The sequence below is a fragment of the Anomaloglossus baeobatrachus genome, chromosome 1 (genome assembly GCF_048569485.1).
Source record: "Anomaloglossus baeobatrachus isolate aAnoBae1 chromosome 1, aAnoBae1.hap1, whole genome shotgun sequence".
In the NCBI taxonomy this organism is placed as follows: domain Eukaryota; kingdom Metazoa; phylum Chordata; class Amphibia; order Anura; family Aromobatidae; genus Anomaloglossus; species Anomaloglossus baeobatrachus.
The window spans coordinates 584321918-584340497 of NC_134353.1; the positions used below are offsets into that span (position 1 = coordinate 584321918).

An 18580-nucleotide genomic window follows, 5' to 3' on the forward strand; every position below is an offset into this window, starting at 1 on the left:
GCTGAAAAAGAAGCAGCGTGTCAATTGTTTCTGCATTTATTTCCTGCATTTCCATATCCCGTGCAATGCTTTATCACTAGAGCAGATTATAGCACAACAGTTCACCTCACACACCGTGCATACAGCATGGTGTGTGAGGCTTTTCATAGTTCAGTAGTCTGGGGTCGTCATGGTGACGACCCAGGGTTACCATGGCAGCAATCGAATCCCTATGATCACATTATAGGGACCCCATGGCCAGGGAGAGGTAAGCGATTCCTCTCCCTGCCTCCTGAATGTTGTGATCGCAGCATTTAGAGGGTTAATCTGCTGGGAGCGGTGCGGGCACTGGTCCTGGCAGTGAGTGTTGGTTCCCAGCTTTAACATCAGAGGGTACAGCACAGGAACCCCCGCAATCGCCATGACTAAAAAAGGAGGAAAAAACACATGAAAAAACGTGCAAATGCAATAAAAAATGCATGTTTTTTCTGCTGCATTTTTCCTGCCAAAACATGATTGTTTTTTATGTGCAGAAAAGAAACACACAAAAAGCAACGTGGGCAGATAGCCTTAGGCTATGTGCGCACACTGAGTATTTGATGCAGACATTTTCTGCATCAAATCTGCACCTTCTGGCAGAAAAAATGCACCAAGAAACGCAGCAAAAAACACATGTAAACGCAACTAGTTTGTATGCAGCATTTTTCATACCAATAGGGAAGGTATTGGGTGCAAGAAAAAAACACTGCAAAGGTATGAGTGAACATACCCATAGGCTATGTGCACACTGATTTATTTAATTATTTATTTTTTATTAGTCTTTCAAGCAGAAATTAAGCAGAAACCCTCCAAATCTCATAACATCTCAAAAACTTTGAGGCTCCACACAGTTTCTGCCCTGAAAACTCAGCAATAGCTTTAAGGCCTCTCTCACACATACGTGAAAATCACGCACATGCCGCGAAACATGTATTTTGCCTGCGTGTTGCGTTTGGTAAGTACGTGTCTCCGGTACGTGCGGTCCACATGTGTTGTACGTGTGCTATCTGCGATACAGAGAACCTGTAATTTGAATACTCACGTGGTCCTTGCTGCTGTCCAGGGTACTGATCTTCGGCTCCACCCACTCCCACTCCCCGCTGATGCTGCTTCCGGCCAAGCGGAGGGGCGGAGATTAGCGCCTGTGACATCACGCCCACCTCCTTAACACGCTCATAATGAGCGCCGGCCGGCAGCAACTGTTTGCAGCGGAAAATTCTGGAGGTGAGTATGTGTTTTTTTTATTTTAAAATAATGACACGTGTTTCTCCGGCGCGTGTCACACGGGACCACATCCACACTATATCCGTGTGGTACGGGTGCGGGACGTGTGACACCCGCGATGCCGGAGAAAAATGGACATGTCGGCGTGAGAAACACACGGACACACGTAAGTACAGAACGGACACTCGTTCCGTTCCAAAATACTTACGTGTGTCCAAACCATATCATTAGTAATACATAGGTCCACGTGTGTACGTGCCTCCAGTACGTGAGAAAACTGCCAAACACGTACCGGAGGCACGAACGTGTGACGGAGGCCTGACAAAGTTCAGACTCTCTAATGATATTATGTTCTTTCATCTGAGATTGTAGGATAGGTCTGCATGTGCAGCAGATCAGTGAGCGATAAGCCTAATATACTCTTTCTTACACAATGGATAATAGGCATTAACTAAGAAAAGTGTACCATATATTGATATACATGAATGATTCTGGATAATCCGAATAATTTATGAGATATTTTGGTAGATTTGTATGAAGATTGCAGATTACAATGTTCTACAGCCAAACTGGTTCAGAGACAAAAACAGCTGAACTTAAAGGGGTGTTCAAATCTCCAAGAGCCTATATCAATATGTAGTAGGTATAATAATAAAAATGTTACCAAATACCTTCAGTTAGAAATGTAGTATAGTGCACCTGATAAACTTCCCTCATGTGCAGGGCATTGCAGCTTAGGTATCCTAGGTTACGACCACTAGAATTTAACTATCCTTATATGCTGTAACCATGGATACTTAAGCTACTGTAATGCCCTGCACATGAGGTAAGTCACATAGCTTTTCAGAAGAACTTTACTACATTTATATTTGGAGGTATTAGCTAATATTCTCATTACTACACTTACTACATATTGGGATAGGATATAGGATATTGGAGATGGGAATACCCCTTTTGACTAATTTTGTGTTAACATATTACCTAATTTTACTAATTAAAACCAGATGGTGAACTTTATTTTTTCTTCCAATCTGCAAGTTTATTTTTTGATTGCAGATTGTTTTGCTTGTATTTTCTGCACATTATTACGATGACAGCCATGTTGCCAAAGCTCCTGCTTTTCTCTAACCCATTAACTCTAGTTCATAGATCTGCTTTACAGCAGTAGTGTAGGGAAGTTGTGAGCTGTGACATCACCTATTGGTAATGGTGGATCCTATGTTATTTATTGTTTCTAGCAGTGTTAACATTCATTATAATCCTGTCTCTGACGATAATGAGACTGCAGAAAAAAATTCTGTACAGAAAAGGAAGTCTGAATGCAGTATTAGGCTTAGTGGCCAGTGAGAAAAAATTATAAGATTTCAGTTTTTGTTTGTTCTTTTTTTTTTTTTTATTTTCAGAAATTTTTCTTTTATCCATTTGAATAGGAGCTAATCTTCAGTACCAGAAAGTAGCCACTAAACAGTGTGACTGACCGGTAGTGTTCCACTTTGTATAATGGTTTTATCAGACCGCTATAAGAGCTGGTAACATTATGGATCCTTTGGATAGGTCATCAGTATCCTAGTAATAGACAAGCCCTTTAAAGACTCCTCATCAATACTGCAAGGTACAAAATCATTTAAAATTACATAAACTTTTGAAGGCTTAAAGGGGTATTCCCATCTCCAAAATCCTATCCAAATATGTAGTTGATGTAATAGTAATAATATTAGAAAATATCTCCACTTAGAAATGTAGCATAGTTCTTCTGATTCACTATGTCACTTACCTAATGTGCAGGGCATTGCAGGACCTTCGGTATCCATGGTTATGACCATGAATAATGAACAAACTGGAACTATATCTGTTGTCGTAACTATGGATACCCGAGGTCCTGCAATGCCCTGAACATGAGATAAGCGATATAGTGAATCAGGAGAACTATACTACATTTCTAATTGGAGATATGTGCTAATATTATTATTATTACACCTACTACATATTGTGTTAGGATCTTTGAGATGGGAATAACCCTTTAAGGATCCTTTTACATTATTAAACACCACACTAGCTGGTTAGCGTTAGGGGCTTATAATAATCAAGTGTAAAGGTACCGTCACACTAAACAACTTACCAGCGATCCCAACAACGATACAACCTGATAGGGATCGCCGGTAAGTTGCTAGGAGGTTGCTGGTGAGATGTCACACAGTCAGACGCTCCAGCGATCCCACCAGCAACCTGACCTGGCAGGGATCGCTGGAGCATTGCTACACGGGTTGCTGGTGAGCTGTCACCAGCAACCAGTGACCAGCCCCCAGCCAGCAGCGACGCACTGAAGCGATGCTGTGCTTCGTAACTAAGGTAAATATTGGGTAACCAACCCGATATTTACCTTGGTTACCAGCGCACGCAGCTACACGTGCAGAGAGCAGGGAGCAGCGCACACTGCTTAGCGCTGGCTCCCTGCTCTCCTAGTTACAGCACACATTGGGTTAATTACCTGATGTGTGCTGCAGCTACATGTGCAGACAGTAGGGAGCCGTGCACACTGCTTAGCACTGGCTCCCTGCTCTCCTAGCTACAGTACACATCGGGTTAATTACCCGATGTGTACTCTGCTACACGTGCAAGGAGCAGGAGCCGGCACTGACAGTGAGAGCGGCGGAGGCTGGTAACGAAGGTAAATATCGGGTAACCAAGGACAGGGCTTCTTGGTTACTCGATGTTTACATTGGTTACCAGTGTCTGCAGAAGCCGGCTCCTGCTGCCTGCACATTTAGTTGTTGCTGTCTCGCTGTCACACACAGCGATCTGTGCTTCACAGCGGGACAGCAACAACTAAAAAATGGTCCAGGCCATTCAGCAACAACCAACGACCTCACAGCAGGGGCCAGGTTGTTGCTGGATGTCACACACAGCAACATCGCTAGCAACGTCACAAAAGTTGTTCGTTAGCAGCGATGTTGCTAGCGATGTTGCTTAGTGTGACGGGGCCTTAAGGCTCTGTTCACATACAGTATGTGGCTTTTGTTCATGACTCCACCAAATGAGTTATAAGACAGATGACAATGGCAACCAATAGAACCCTATTGAATTATAATGGCGTGTCATCACATTTTCCATTGTTTTGATGGCGATAATTAGTGCCTGTGAACATAACCTAACTATATAACATATGTCTTTTTTTTCTTCTACTCTTAAGGTAAACCTTTTTGTCATGCTGTCGGTGGTCTGTGTACTGCTGAACCTGGCTGGTTTCATATTAGGATGCCAAGGTGCTCAGTTTGTGTCCAGTGTACCCAGCTGTCATTTGGTAAGTGCTGCTTATTATCTATGAGCCCTCTATCTTCCTTGTATGTATGACCCTTTCTATCTTCTTTATGAATAGCACTTTACTATTAGAGAAGTCAAAATACATAGACATTGTAGACAATTTACATGATTAAATGACCGGGTGAGAGCATCTCTAAAAGAGCAGGACGTGTAGACACCTGTCCACCGCCAGAAGGGTCTAAAAAGGGCACGCATCTGATCTGGATAATGGAGGAAAAAAAGTGTGAATGATTGTTTGGCTGGGACCACACTGGGATTACTGCGATCCCCTCGCATGACACTCTGCTCACACTGGCAGTACAGCAGAGCCGAGTGTCATGCGAGTGTCCCTGCGACTGAGGTCCGATCGTGCGAGTGGACCTCAGCTGCGGGGGGCAGGCCGGCACTGAGGAGGGGCAGGCCGGTGCTCCGGAGGTGAGGGATTTATCTCCCTCTCTCATCCGTAGTCGGCTATTGCCATTCTCGCCCTGCACTTACGGTTTTGCTCTTGCCCCATAGACTTGAATGGGTGCGAGAAAAAACAGGATCGCATTACTGTCGCAGCATGCTGCAATTGTTTTCTCGGTCTGGCTGAGAAAATAATCGCTCATGGGTGCTGGGACATAGGTTAATTTTGGTCCGAGTCGAATGCGATGTTTTATCGCACTCCACTCGCACCGATATTCATGCCGTATGGCTTAGGTCTTATAGGTTTTGTAGCCTACTTATCAGTTAGTTTTCTAATGTGGTGTCATGTTTTAATGACAACCAGAATTGACAACTCTAATTATGGCAATTAGGTTTGTCAGCGGTAAACAAATTATAGTTTCCCTACTCAGACTCCTAATGTAAATACTCTACTGATCCTCATCCTGTGATGAAACATTGCATTGTGTCCTTCTCATTGATGCCTATCTGCTGTTGTCCATTAGATGTTTTCTTTGTAATACTGTGATGACTCACATCAGAATTACACATTGAGTAAATTAACTTCCTCCAGCACAGATCCTTGGGAACACACAGCCTCAGAATTAACCTTTTAAATGGCAGCTCAACCATACTTCTGTGGAACAGAAAAGCCATTTGTATGAAGGAAGGTAGTAATATCATTTGTAAATATATATGGTAGTCTATCTGGTGTTTATGAGTGTTGGAAATATGTGTGTTGTTGAGAATACATCAGTCATCCTCTCCCTTCCGTGAAATGGCTGCTTACGAGGAGCAGTATATTGCATCTTATTTTACAGCAAATGAACATAAAACCTTAGGCAGCTTAGATAGCAGGACAATGGGTCTGCCGACTGTTCCATCTCTCCCATTCACAGGAACGCTCCTGTGTTCTGTATGAGAGACGTTGTCAGAAACCTCTGGCAGAATCTTTTAAGGGTGCTTTACATGCAGCGACATCGCTAGCGATCGCACCCTCCCCCGTCGTTTGTGTGTCACGGGCAAATCGCTGCCCGTGGCGAACAATATCACCGGTACGCATCACACCAACTTACCTTCCTAACGACATCGCTGTCCCCGGCAAACAACCTCTTTTTTTAAGAGGGCGGTTCGTGCGGCGTCACAGCGACGTCACGCAGCAGGCCACTAATAGAAGCGGAGGGGCGGAGAGCAGCCGCATTAACGTCACTCCCACCTCGTTGCCGGAGGACGCAGGAACGCTTTTGTTCGTCGTTCCCGAGGTGTCACACGTAGCGATGTGTGCTGCCCCAGGAACGACGAACAACCTGCGTCCCAAATGAGCAACGATATTTTGAAAATAAACAACGTGTCAACAATCAACAATTTGGTGAATATTTGGGATCGTTAGCGGTCGCTCGTAAGTGTCACACGCAACGACATCGCTAACGAGGCCGGATGTGTGTCATGAATTCCGTGACCCCAGCGACATGTCGTTGCGTGTAAAGCGGCCTTTAGAGAACAAAAGGAATGACAATCCGAAATCAGTCATTCCGAATCCCTATTTTCCCCAATATAATATGCCAGGGGAGAGAGTTGAGGTCACCATACATATTAGATTATCAGCCAAACCAGTCATTATCTGTCACGAGTGTCTCTCGAGGGTGAGAGATGTGTGATGGTTCTGTGATCTGAGTGTGACGCCCCAGGGCTGTGGGGTACTCGGTCCGGGGCGTGTGTGACACTCAGGGGAGTCGTGGTCGCGACCGATGCCCAGTTCCGTGATCCTGGGGGTCGGCCCGATTAAAAAGGGGTGAAAAATAAAAAGGAAAGGGAAAATAAAATAAAAATAAAAGAGTTCTTGACTACGCCACTTGCTGTATGCGGCCAGGTTATTGGGGCCACCGCTGCTGGGGCTGATGAAGTGGTGCAGCTTACGTGTTTGTGCCCTCCGCATGCAGGGACAGGCCCCAGCAGTGAATGATGGGGATTGTAGTGGGGAACCATCTGTGTGAGTGCACGGGGCGATAATAAACAGTCCACACCAGTATTGCAGTTTCAACTTGCCTTGCTTTTACTTGTGGTACTTGGACCCACTGGTGCCGGTTGCAGGTGTTCCCACTCCCCTTGTTCTCCGTGCCAGCTGTGACCTGGGTTGGCTGTCCTCCGTGCACACTTGTTGTGGTCGGACTCCCGTGGCCTGGAGCTACTTTAGAGTCCCTTCTCTTCAGTCTTGGTCCTAAAACAGGCAGCTTGGACTATATAAGGGGTTCATTCCCCGGTCCCCTCTTTGTTTCTGGTGCTTCAGACTTTTTGGGTTGGCGATGGATCCTGGAGATCTTCTCGCCCGGCAGAGTTAACAGCTGACCATAAAATGTCCCACTGCCTTAGGGTCTGCACCCTGCCTTGTGCTGAGTCCTGTGAGCCTTGGTTTCAGACTTCCACAGGCGTCCCACAGTTCCTGGAGTCTTAGGCGCTCTTGCCGGTTTTTTGCCGCATGTTTCGCTGCAGAAAATGTTCATAACATCTCTGCAGTGAATCACCAGCAAAACCTATGGGAAAAAAAAATGCTGTGCGCACTATGCGGATTTTGACAGCTGCATGTTTTGCTGCGGGATTCCCGCAGCAAAAACAATTGCATGTCACTTCATTTCCGCACGTCGCTGCGGCATTTCACTCCATTGACTGTCATGTAATCGTGAAATCCCGCAGGGAATAATGCAGGCAGCAAATTCTGTGCGGTTCATTGCGTATTCCTGCGTTATTCCCTCCGGTATTTCGCGGTTTACCTGCGGTAATGTTCATCGCTGCCCTGCGGTTTGCAGGGAAGTGATGTCATTATGACAGGAAGAGGAAGCGGAGCTGAGAGTAAACACACACAGATCACAGACACAGACATAGCACACACACATCACACACAGACATAGAGAATACACATAGAAAGCAAACGAACATATAGAAAAAAAAACACGTGGGCTCCGCTGTATTTTTACCTTCCAGCCGAGGTAAGCACACAGTGGCGGCCCGGTATTCTCAGGCTGGGGAGGGCGAGGGGCAGGGTTAATGTCCCCCACCTCCCTCCCCTTCCCGTAGCCGAGAATATCAGCCGCAGCTGCCCCGGGACTGTCGCATCCATTATGCGGCAGTCCTGGAATGTCCCCGGCTCTTCCAGATGCCGTGATGCGGTGGCGATCAGGGTAATATAAGGAGTTAATGGCAGCTGATCGCCGCCACTAAGTCCAGGCTTGATCATTGCAGCGTCTGAGACAACTGACATGATCAACCCGTAAGTAAAGTGAAAAAATACACACCGAAAAATCCTTTATTTTAAATAAAACACAAATAAGCCTCATTCACCCTTTTATTAACCCCTCCCAAAACAAAGCTGCGGCGTAATCCACGTCCTGCAATGCTTGCATCCAGCCGCGACTGACACACAGCGCTGAATGCAGCCTCGCAGCGAGACAGCAGAGGTAATTACAGGGCATTTCCCACGGCCGGTAATGTGAACTCACTACCGACCGTGAGAAATGCAGCGATCTGTCTATCTATCCCTCTATCTATTCTTCTATCTGTCTATTTATCTATCTATCTACTATCTATCTCAGAAAGAAATTATTTTTTTTTTTTCCAATGTGCTTTATTGCATTGAATGCAATAAAACACATGTACCAACCCGCACGCGTCAAAACCGCGGCAATACCGCGAACAATACCGCGGTAAAACCGCAGCAAACCGCATGCGATTTTCGGGTGCGGTTTGCCGCGGTTTTTTACCGCGGGTGCGGTAATCTTTCAATGCCTGCGGAATTTTCTTGAGAACATTCCATTTTCCAGTGCGCACATAGCCTCAAAGCTTTTTTTAACCTGACAGGTACCCTTCAAAAAGCAGTGATGATAGTTTTTCTCTTTGTATTTTTTTCTCAAAGTATACTGGACCCGTAGTTACAAAATAATTTATGAGCATATTTTTGTTGTTTTAGAAAGTACGCTGTGTGCAATATATTCTTGTATTTTCCAGTGCTTAGTCTAGTTACTTACTCTTCAAAACACTCTGTGCCATTAATAATCCACAGCGTACTTTCTTAATGGAATATATTCACTCCCTGACAGCTCTCCTTCCTCTAAGAGTGCTTGTAATGGATCCTCCCTATATTTTCCTAGGTTTATCTCACACACACAGTCTAGGAAAAATTATATGGCTGTAGTTTTAGGATTATGGGAGAAACATAATACACAGCGGACTCTGATTACTGTTAGGCATTACACAGACATTTCTCAATGCTGAAAGACAGCAGTGAGAGAAGGAAACCAGACATTCCAGTAAAGACCTGCAGATCAGTGATTTCAATCACAAGATCATATTGATTTTTTTTAAAAGACTTTAAGAAGTGAACATATTGTATTCAATGTGTGTATATATTATCAAAGGTCTGTTTGTAGGTTGTGTAGGCATCTGTCAGTAGGATCAACCCTCCAAAGCCATCTAAATGGCCATGCAGGTCATAGAAAGTTAAATAAAATACCTTTAAATTGTTGATACAATGACATATTCCAGAGACAGTCTTAAGGGTGCTTTACACGCTGCGACATTGCTAGCGATAGGTAGCGATTTTGTGCGCAATAGCACCCGCCCCCGTCGTTCGTGCGACTTTTGGTGATCGCTGCCGTAGCGAACATTATCGCTACGGCAGCGTCACACGCACATACCTTTTCAGCGACGTCGATGTGACCGCCGAACAATCCCTCCCTCAAGGGGGAGGTGCGTTCGGCGTCACTGCGGCGTCACTAAGCGGCCGCCCAATAGAAGCGGAGGGGTGGAGATGAGCGGGACGTAACTTCCCGCCCACCTTCTTCCTTCCGCAATGTGTGGTGCCGCAGGAACGACGAACAACATTGTACCTCCAGCAGTAACGACATTATGAAAAGGAGCAACGTGTCAACGATCAACGATTTTGGACGTTTTTGCGATCGTTGATCTTCGCTCCTTGGTGTCACACGCTGCGATGTTGCTAACAGCGCAGGATGTGCGTCACTAACGACGTGACCCCGACGATATATCGTTAGCGATGTCGCAGCGTGTAAAGCACCCTTAACTTGTTATGTAAATGAGCTGTTAAGATCTACGGGCCAACACAGATCTCCTGCCTCCAGAGATTGTTTTAAATAAAAGGGGCGTTACCAGAGTGCTATGACACTTGTAAAGACTGACAGCCTGCTCTATTGATTTACATGTCTCACACTGGTACCTCCCCATTTCATTTAAAGCAAGCTCTAGAGGCAGATTCTGTTGGAGATGTATGTCCGGCCCATAGATCATAACATCTCATCTACAGTACATCTTAAAAAATATGGATTTTGTTGTATAAACACATCAGATCGTAGATATCAAGGTACTGTTCTATTAAAGAGTAACTGTTGTTTTAACTTTTTTTTTTCTAATCAAGAGTACATGTGAAAATTAAATTTTGTAATTTATCTTATTAGAGATATCTTCTTATCCTTCTTCTGAACTGATCATACATTCTCAATTCACAGGTAAAATGGGTGTTCAACAAATACAGATTTTCCCATTACTGAAATGTCAGTTGATGCTTATAAAGTGATATGAAGAAGTGTAACTGTTGTTTCAGGATAAATTACAGCAGAATGTCTGTGTCAACCTCTAGCGTGTCCCCCTCCATAGAATATGTTCACCAACTGCCATTTCCTATCTCAGTCATTTGAATATGTGTCTTCACTGAATATGGATGTTAGTAATGAACTGCGAGAGAAAGATTACTCCAGACAGAGAAAGAAGCAGATTTCTCTGATAAGATATATTACAAAATTGCTTATTTTCATGTGTACTATTGATTTATGAATTAAAAGTTATAATGATGGTTACTTTTTAACTTACTATGAACTACGCACCCGTGTAGACTAGGTCTGAGCGGATCCGGACTGTAAAAGTCCGGATCTGCGCAGTTTCAGAGATGCTGGGTGCCAAACCCGGATCCGGGATTCCGGGTGCACGATCCGGATCTGGCACTGGGGAAAATAATTGAAAACTAAAGAAAAACAGAAATAAAACAGCCTTTCATACTTACTGAGACTCGGTGTCATGGCGGCACACTGCTTCCAGGTCACGCATTCACTTACTGTACTGTGCATCGTATACACACAGCTTTCCGTGTTTTCCCCGCCCACCAGCCGTCCTCTCCTCTGTGATAGGTTGCAGGCCGATGCACCCCCAGCCCATGACAGTGTCTGCCTGCCATGCAGTCATCGCGGCTCAGTCACTGTCTATACAGCCATCGGTCGTCCTGTATGGCCGCTGGCTGTGTTATGTAGCAGAGATGAAGCAGCATGGGACCTCGTGTGGATTACTCCGGACCTGCAGGGTGTTGGGGCTTAATAAAGAGGTGAAGGAGGGTGCGTGTTTTGTATTTTATTCCAAATAAAGGATTTTTCTCTGTGTCTGTGTTTATTTACTTTCATTTACAGGTCACTGTGATGCAGGTATCTCATAGACACCTGTGCTATCACTAACCTAGGGTTTAGTAGCAGCTGTCCGATTGGCACCGCTCCAGGCCAACGGGAAGAGACGGTAAAGCAGCGGGATTGTCACATCTAATAGATGCGGCAATAGCGGATGGCTGCGGGCTGAGAATACCAACCCCCCAGCCGGCTTTATCTTGGCTGGGTATCAAAATTAGGAAGGACCGCACGTCGTTTTTTTTTAAATTTATTTAAATAATAAAAAAAAGCCGCATAACCGTTACAGCCGCACACACTTCTGACAGGAGCGTGCATGTGTTTCAGAAACACATGCACATTCACCATACTGACCCGCAGACGCTTGCACTGCTTTCCCCGCCCACCGGTGATCCTGCCACCTGTGATTGGTTACAGTCAGCTGACACTCAAGGTGGGGGCGCATCTAACTGCAACCAATTACACACGCCGGTGGGCGGGTAAAACAATGAATATTGAATTGTTGGCTCCAGAAGGGAAACGCGTGACCCGGAAAGAGTTTTCTGCGATGACACAGCCTCGGGTGAGTACACCGCACACGCTGCTACCCCCCCTATACCCTCCACAAACGTTTTTAATCTCCGGATTCTGGTCCCCTTAGAGATATGGGCACCGGAATCCGGAGCGGATACGGACTTTTTTTTCAATCCGGCAGTGATCCGCTGGTCCCAGATTTTGGCGGGTTCGATTAACTCTAGTGTAGACAGTTTATTATGATATGTCTTTGTGATAGATTCTATTTAACATGACAAAGGTGTTAATCCCATCTTAAAATTAAAAGAGGAAACTATTAAACATACAGCTTTTACTCCATTGTTTACTGACAGTTATCCTAGTAGCTAGTAGTGCTGATATTCTGTGTCACTGTTGCACAATAATATCTGCAGCCTTCAATATGTGAGGAGCCACATGGAAAGGATCCAAGAGTAAAGGGGGCTTTACACGCTGCGACATCGCTCAAGTGATCTCGTTGGGCTCACGGAATTTGTGACGCACATCCGGTCGCTTTAGCGATGCCGTTGCGTTTGACACCTATGAGCGATTTTGCATCATCGCAAAAACGTGCAAAATCGCTCATCGGTGACATGGGGGTCCATTCTCAAATATCGTTACTGCAGCAGTAACTAAGTTGTTCTTCGTTCCTGCGCAGCACACATCGCTCCGTGTGACACCACAGTAACGAGGAAGCTCTCCTTACCTGCCTCCCAGCCGCAATGCAGAAGGAAGGAGGTGGGCGGGATGTTCGTCCCGCTCATCTCCGCCCTTCCGCTTCTATTGGGCGGCGGTTCAGTGACGCTGCTGTGACGTCGCTGTGACGCTGAACGAACCACCCCTTTAGAAAGGAGGCAGTTCGCCGGTCACAGCGACGTCACAGGGCAGTTAAGTAGTGTGACGGGTCTGGGCGATGTTGTGCGCCACGGGCAGCGATTTGCCCATGTTGCACAACCGATGGGGGCGGGTACCCACGGTAGCGATATCGGTACCGATATCGCAGCGTGTAAAGTGGCTTTAACATGTAACTCTTGCGTCACTGGTTGGGGAACACTGCTGTTTATCATTGACAAACACACCACACATTACACACCCATTGCACACCGCACATTACACACTTATCACACATACCACATACACAGCCTTGAAAAATTATTTATATCTCGTGAGCTTTTCCACATTTGTTCACGTTACACCCACAAACTTAAATGTATTTTTCGGGGGGATTTCACGTGATATACCAACAGAAAGTGGCATTTGTGAAGTGTAAAGGAAATGATATATAGTTTACTAAATATTTAAAAATATAAATTAGAAGGTTGTGCCGTGCATTTGTACTCAGGCACCTATAGTTTAATACTCCTAAACAAAATCCCGAGCGACCAACTGCCTCCAGAAGTCTCATAATTAGAAAATTGAGCCCACCTGTGTGTAATTTATTGTCAATATAACTACAGCTGTTCTCTGAAGACCTCAGAGGTTTGTTTGAGAATCTGTCCACAGGAGAAATAGTACAGCTCACTCACACAAACGTATAACATAGACAAGGGCTATCCGATGCTTCATTGGCCCATAGAACCCATAGAATAAAATTGCCGGTAAGCATATTTTTTCTTATGATGTTGCGGCATGAGAAAACACTTGCAGCGTGATGCAATTGTCAGCGTGTATCACATCATGCACAACCATTCAAGTCAATGGGTGCATGTGAAAAATCAGATTGCACTCGGAAGTCATCCAAGTGGAGTCCGATTTACTTGGACACAGACAATGGAGAATTGTTGTTCTCCATCTTCTCCTCACCTGTGTGAGAGAATTGGATCACCGTAAATTACACTCAGCTCAAACTCTGATTAGCGTTTGAGCAGAGTGTCATTAGTGTCATTGTTCCGATTCTTTCACATGAGAGAACATTTGCTTGTGAGACTCCAGCCTTAGTGGTATACTCCACACATCTGGCCTTTTTGAAAAAGCGGCAAAAAAGCCATTTCTAAAAGCAAGCCATAAGAAGTCCCATTTGCAGTTTGCAAAAAATCATATAGGGGACAGAGCTAGCATGTGTAAGATCTGTGAGTGAGCAGTGGTGCTGAAGCAATCAGACACTGCATGTTGGTGAGGCATCGACCTCTGCTCCCTGCGTGCTCACCACACAGCAGCGGACACTGGTACCTACGTGACACATTACAGGACCCTCCTCTCCAGCCTGTACCACCGGATCATCTCTGAATAGTGCTCCCTAGCTCCTGGACACCATCCCGGGTTGTAGCATCATTATCCAACGCACAGGGAAAATCCTGTACCTGTGGTTACATGCTTTCATCACTGTTGTGCCTATAGCGCAACACACCCGGGTGAGTGGATTACATTATAGCACTACTTACTTGTCAGTAAGAAGCTTCACAGAAGCGCTCCCTCTCTTTTCTATCTCTCATAGCATGTGGAAGAAGGTGCTCAGTTAAGATGAGAGCAAAGTAGAACTTTTTGTGCTGAATGTAAAATGCTATGTATGGCGGAAAACTATCACTGGGCATCACCATGAAAACATGGGAAGATGGATGGAGCTAAATACAGGGCAATCCTGGAGGAAAACCTCTTAGAAGCTGCAAAGACATGAAGCTCGGGTGTAGGTTCTGCTTCCAGCAGAAAACAGACTGCCAGAGCTACAATGGATGGTTTAGAACAGGGTGGGCAATCAATTTTCCCATGGGGCCGCATAAGAAATTGGGATGGTTTTAGAGGGCCAGACTAATATAATTAACTCAGTTCTACTGTATATAGTATATTTACTAACCCTTCATAAACAAACAGTTTAACAATACAAAGATTCAATGAAAATATGGAGGTCAGTAAGTGGCATAGACATTACTGGGGTCAGTGTGGGGCATACACATTACTGGGGTCAGTGGGGGGCATACACATTACTGAGGTCAGTGGGTGGCATACACATTACTGGGGTCAGTGGGGAGCATATACATTAGTGGGGGCATACACATTACTGGGATCAGTAAGTGGCATAGACATTACTGGGGGCATAGACATTACTGGGGTCAGTGGGGGGCATACACATTACTGAGGTCAGTGGGGGGCATACACATTACTGGGATTAGTGGGGGGGCATACACATTACTGGGATCAGTGGGGGGCATACACATTACTGAGGTCAGTGGGGGGCATACACATTACTGCGGTCAGTGGGGGGCATACATATTAATGAGGTCAGTGGGGGGCATACACATTACTGAGGTCAGTGGGGGCATACACATTACTGGGATTAGTGGGGGGAATACACATTACTGAGGTCAGTAAGTGGCATAGACATTACTGGGGTCAGTGTGGGGCATACACATTACTGGGGTCAGTGGGGGGCATACACATTACTGGGGTCAGTGTGGGGCATACACATTACTGGGGTCAGTGGGGGGCATACACATTACTGAGGTCAGTGGGGGCATACACATTACTGGGATTAGTGGGGTGAATACACATTACTGAGGTCAGTAAGTGGCATAGACATTACTGGGGGCATAGACATTACTGGGGTCAGTGGGGGGCATACACATTACTGAGGTCAGTGGGGGGCATACACATTACTGGGATTAGTGGGGGGGCATACACATTACTGGGATCAGTGGGGGGCATACACATTACTGAGGTCAGTGGGGGGCATACACATTACTGCGGTCAGTGGGGGGCATACATATTAATGAGGTCAGTGGGGGGCATACACATTACTGAGGTCAGTGGGGGCATACACATTACTGGGATTAGTGGGGGGAATACACATTACTGAGGTCAGTAAGTGGCATAGACATTACTGGGGTCAGTGTGGGGCATACACATTACTGGGGTCAGTGGGGGGCATACACATTACTGGGGTCAGTGTGGGGCATACACATTACTGGGGTCAGTGGGGGGCATACACATTACTGAGGTCAGTGGGGGCATACACATTACTGGGATTAGTGGGGTGAATACACATTACTGAGGTCAGTAAGTGGCATAGACATTACTGGGGTCAGTGTGGGGCATACACATTACTGGGGTCAGTGGGGGGCATACACATTACTGAGGTCAGTGGGTGGCATACACATTACTGGGGTCAGTGGAAGCATACACATTACTGAGGTCAGTAAGTAGCATAGACATAACTGGGGGCATACACATTACTGGGGCCTGTGGAGTGTATATACTGACCCTGGTGGCCTGTGGAGCATACATAATGGGACGCTGAGTGCACAGACTCTCAGCACTGGAAGATGCTGAAGGCACAGACTGGCAGCACTGCAGGACACTGAGGGCACAGGCTGGCTGCACTGCAGGACGCTGAGGGCACAGGCTGGCAGCACTGCAGGACACTGAGGGCACAGGCTGGCAGCACTGCAGGACGCTGAGGGCACAGGCTGGCAGCACTGCAGGACGCTGAGGGCACAGGCTGGCAGCACTGCAGGATGCTGAGGGCACAGGCTGGCAGCACTGCAGGATGCTGAGGGCACAGGCTGGCAGCACTGCAGGATGCTGAGGGCACAGGCTGGCAGCACTGGAGGACGCTGAGGGCACAGTCTGGCAGCACTGGAGGACGCTGAGGGCACAGGCTGGCAGGATGCTGAGGGCACAGGCTGGCAGCCCTGCAGGACGCTGAGGGCACAGGCTGGCAGCACTGCAGCAGCAGAGCCTGAGGGCTCCTCTGGCTGCCTTCTCTGAGTCCCCCCTGTGTGTCTGCTTCTTCTATTGCAGGCACAGGGGGGGACCTGAGAAAACACAAGTGCTAGACTCTCCTGCTCTCCCCTCCTGCAGGCACACTGCTCTCCCCTCCTGCAGGCACACTGCACTCACCCTGCTGCTACTGGTTCACATTACCTGAGTTGCAGAACAGACGTTTTTGAAGTGGCCGCTGTGGAGATGAGCTGGTCACATGTGAGGCTCCTGGATTGAAGGGGCAGGCAAAGGGGGCGTGGCCAGCATCGAGAGAGCAGCAAGAGGGGACAAGGAAGGCATCCAAGGAGTGTGTGTGTGTCCAGCATTGAGATGGGACATGGATGACAGCAAAAGGGGCGTGGCCAGCAGCATAGATACCATGGAAGGCATCCAGAGAGTGTGGCCAGCATCCAAAGGGGGCGTGACTGGCATCAAGCGGGTGCGTGGTCGGCAGAGTGCGGGGGCGTGACAGCTGCTTATCACTCCACTGCAGGATACAGAGCTCCCAGCTGTGAGAGCAGAGCTAAGACATAAAATCATAGATCAGGCCACGCCTCCAACTCTGTGCTAAGATGGGCAGCTGGTCACAGACAGCAGGCGGGCCGAATCCAGCCCATGGGCCGCCCCTTGCCCAGGTCTGGTTTAGATCAAAGCATATTCTTGTGTGTGACTGGCCCTGTCAAAGTTCAGACCAAAATCCCATTGAAATCTGTGATAAGACTTGAAAGTTGCTGATCACAGACATCTCCATCCAATCTAATTGAGCTAGATCTATTTTGGAAAGGAGAACAACAAAAATAACAGCCTTAGATTTGCAAATCTGGTACATGTCCCAAAAGACTTTACAGCAGTAATTGCAGAGAAAAGTGGTTTTACAAAGTCTTGACTCGGAGGGCTGAATATAAATTCACGTCACAATTTTCAAATTTATATTTTGAAAGTATTTAGAAAACCACATATCATTTTCTTTATGCTTTACAAATTCTTGCTACTTTGTGTTGGTAAATTACGTAATATCCCAATATAATACAGTTAATTTTGTGGGGGTAAAGTGAAAAAATGTGGAAAGTCCATCACACACCGTACACATTTAAACATGTCAGACACACCACACATCACACTTACATAGTACATCACACACGTCACACAACAGTATCATGGACCTGCCTGTTGTGTGCCTTGGTCTTCATGTTGCTCTCTTCGCTTTAAACAGAACGCTGAGACTATCACAGAGCAGGTGCATTTATACGGAGACTTCATTACACACAGGTGGCTTATATTTATCATCATCAGTCATTTGGGACAACATTGGATGATTCAGAGATCCTCAATGAACTTCTGGAGTGAGTTTGCTGCACTGAAAGAAAAGGGGACGAATAACATTGCACGCCCCAATTTTCAGTGATTTTATTTTTTTAAAAAGTTTAAAATAAGCAATAAATTTCGTTCCACATCACAATTGTGTCCACTTGTTGTTGATTCTTCACCATAACATTAACATTTTTATCTTTATGTTTGAAGCCTGAAATGTGGGAAAAGGTTGAAAAATTCAAGGGGGCCGAATACTTTCCCAAGGCACTGTAGATACATCACACACACCACACATCACTGGCACAAACACATCACACACATATTACACACATTACACATTCCTCACACAAACACTTCACACACACTGCCATTATTCACAGTTTGATTAAAAATAAGTGTAAAATACCTCAAATCAACTGTAAATGAAAAATGTTAGTGCCAACTCTGCATGTACCCGATTTACAAGATTAGGCTGGAATGCTTGATGACATACTCAGCACTGAAGTATTTGACCTTCTTTACCCAGTGCTGTGTGAGCCGTAGAGTAGACTTCTTCATCATTCATGTGACGTGACGACAGATCTGGCATGTTGTAATACAGAATTTTGGCTTTCACTCAC

At 46.0% G+C, this 18580-nt stretch overlaps 1 protein-coding gene across 1 annotated transcript in view; it reads left to right on the forward strand.

Annotated features, from left to right (window-relative positions):
• Positions 1–18580, forward strand: part of ENTREP1 (endosomal transmembrane epsin interactor 1) — a 146648-nt gene that overhangs the window by 38488 nt on the left and 89580 nt on the right. The window contains exon 3 of the mRNA XM_075317836.1: positions 4433–4543. Within this exon, the coding sequence (XP_075173951.1) occupies positions 4433–4543 (111 nt within the window). The remainder of the gene's footprint in view (positions 1–4432; positions 4544–18580) is intronic.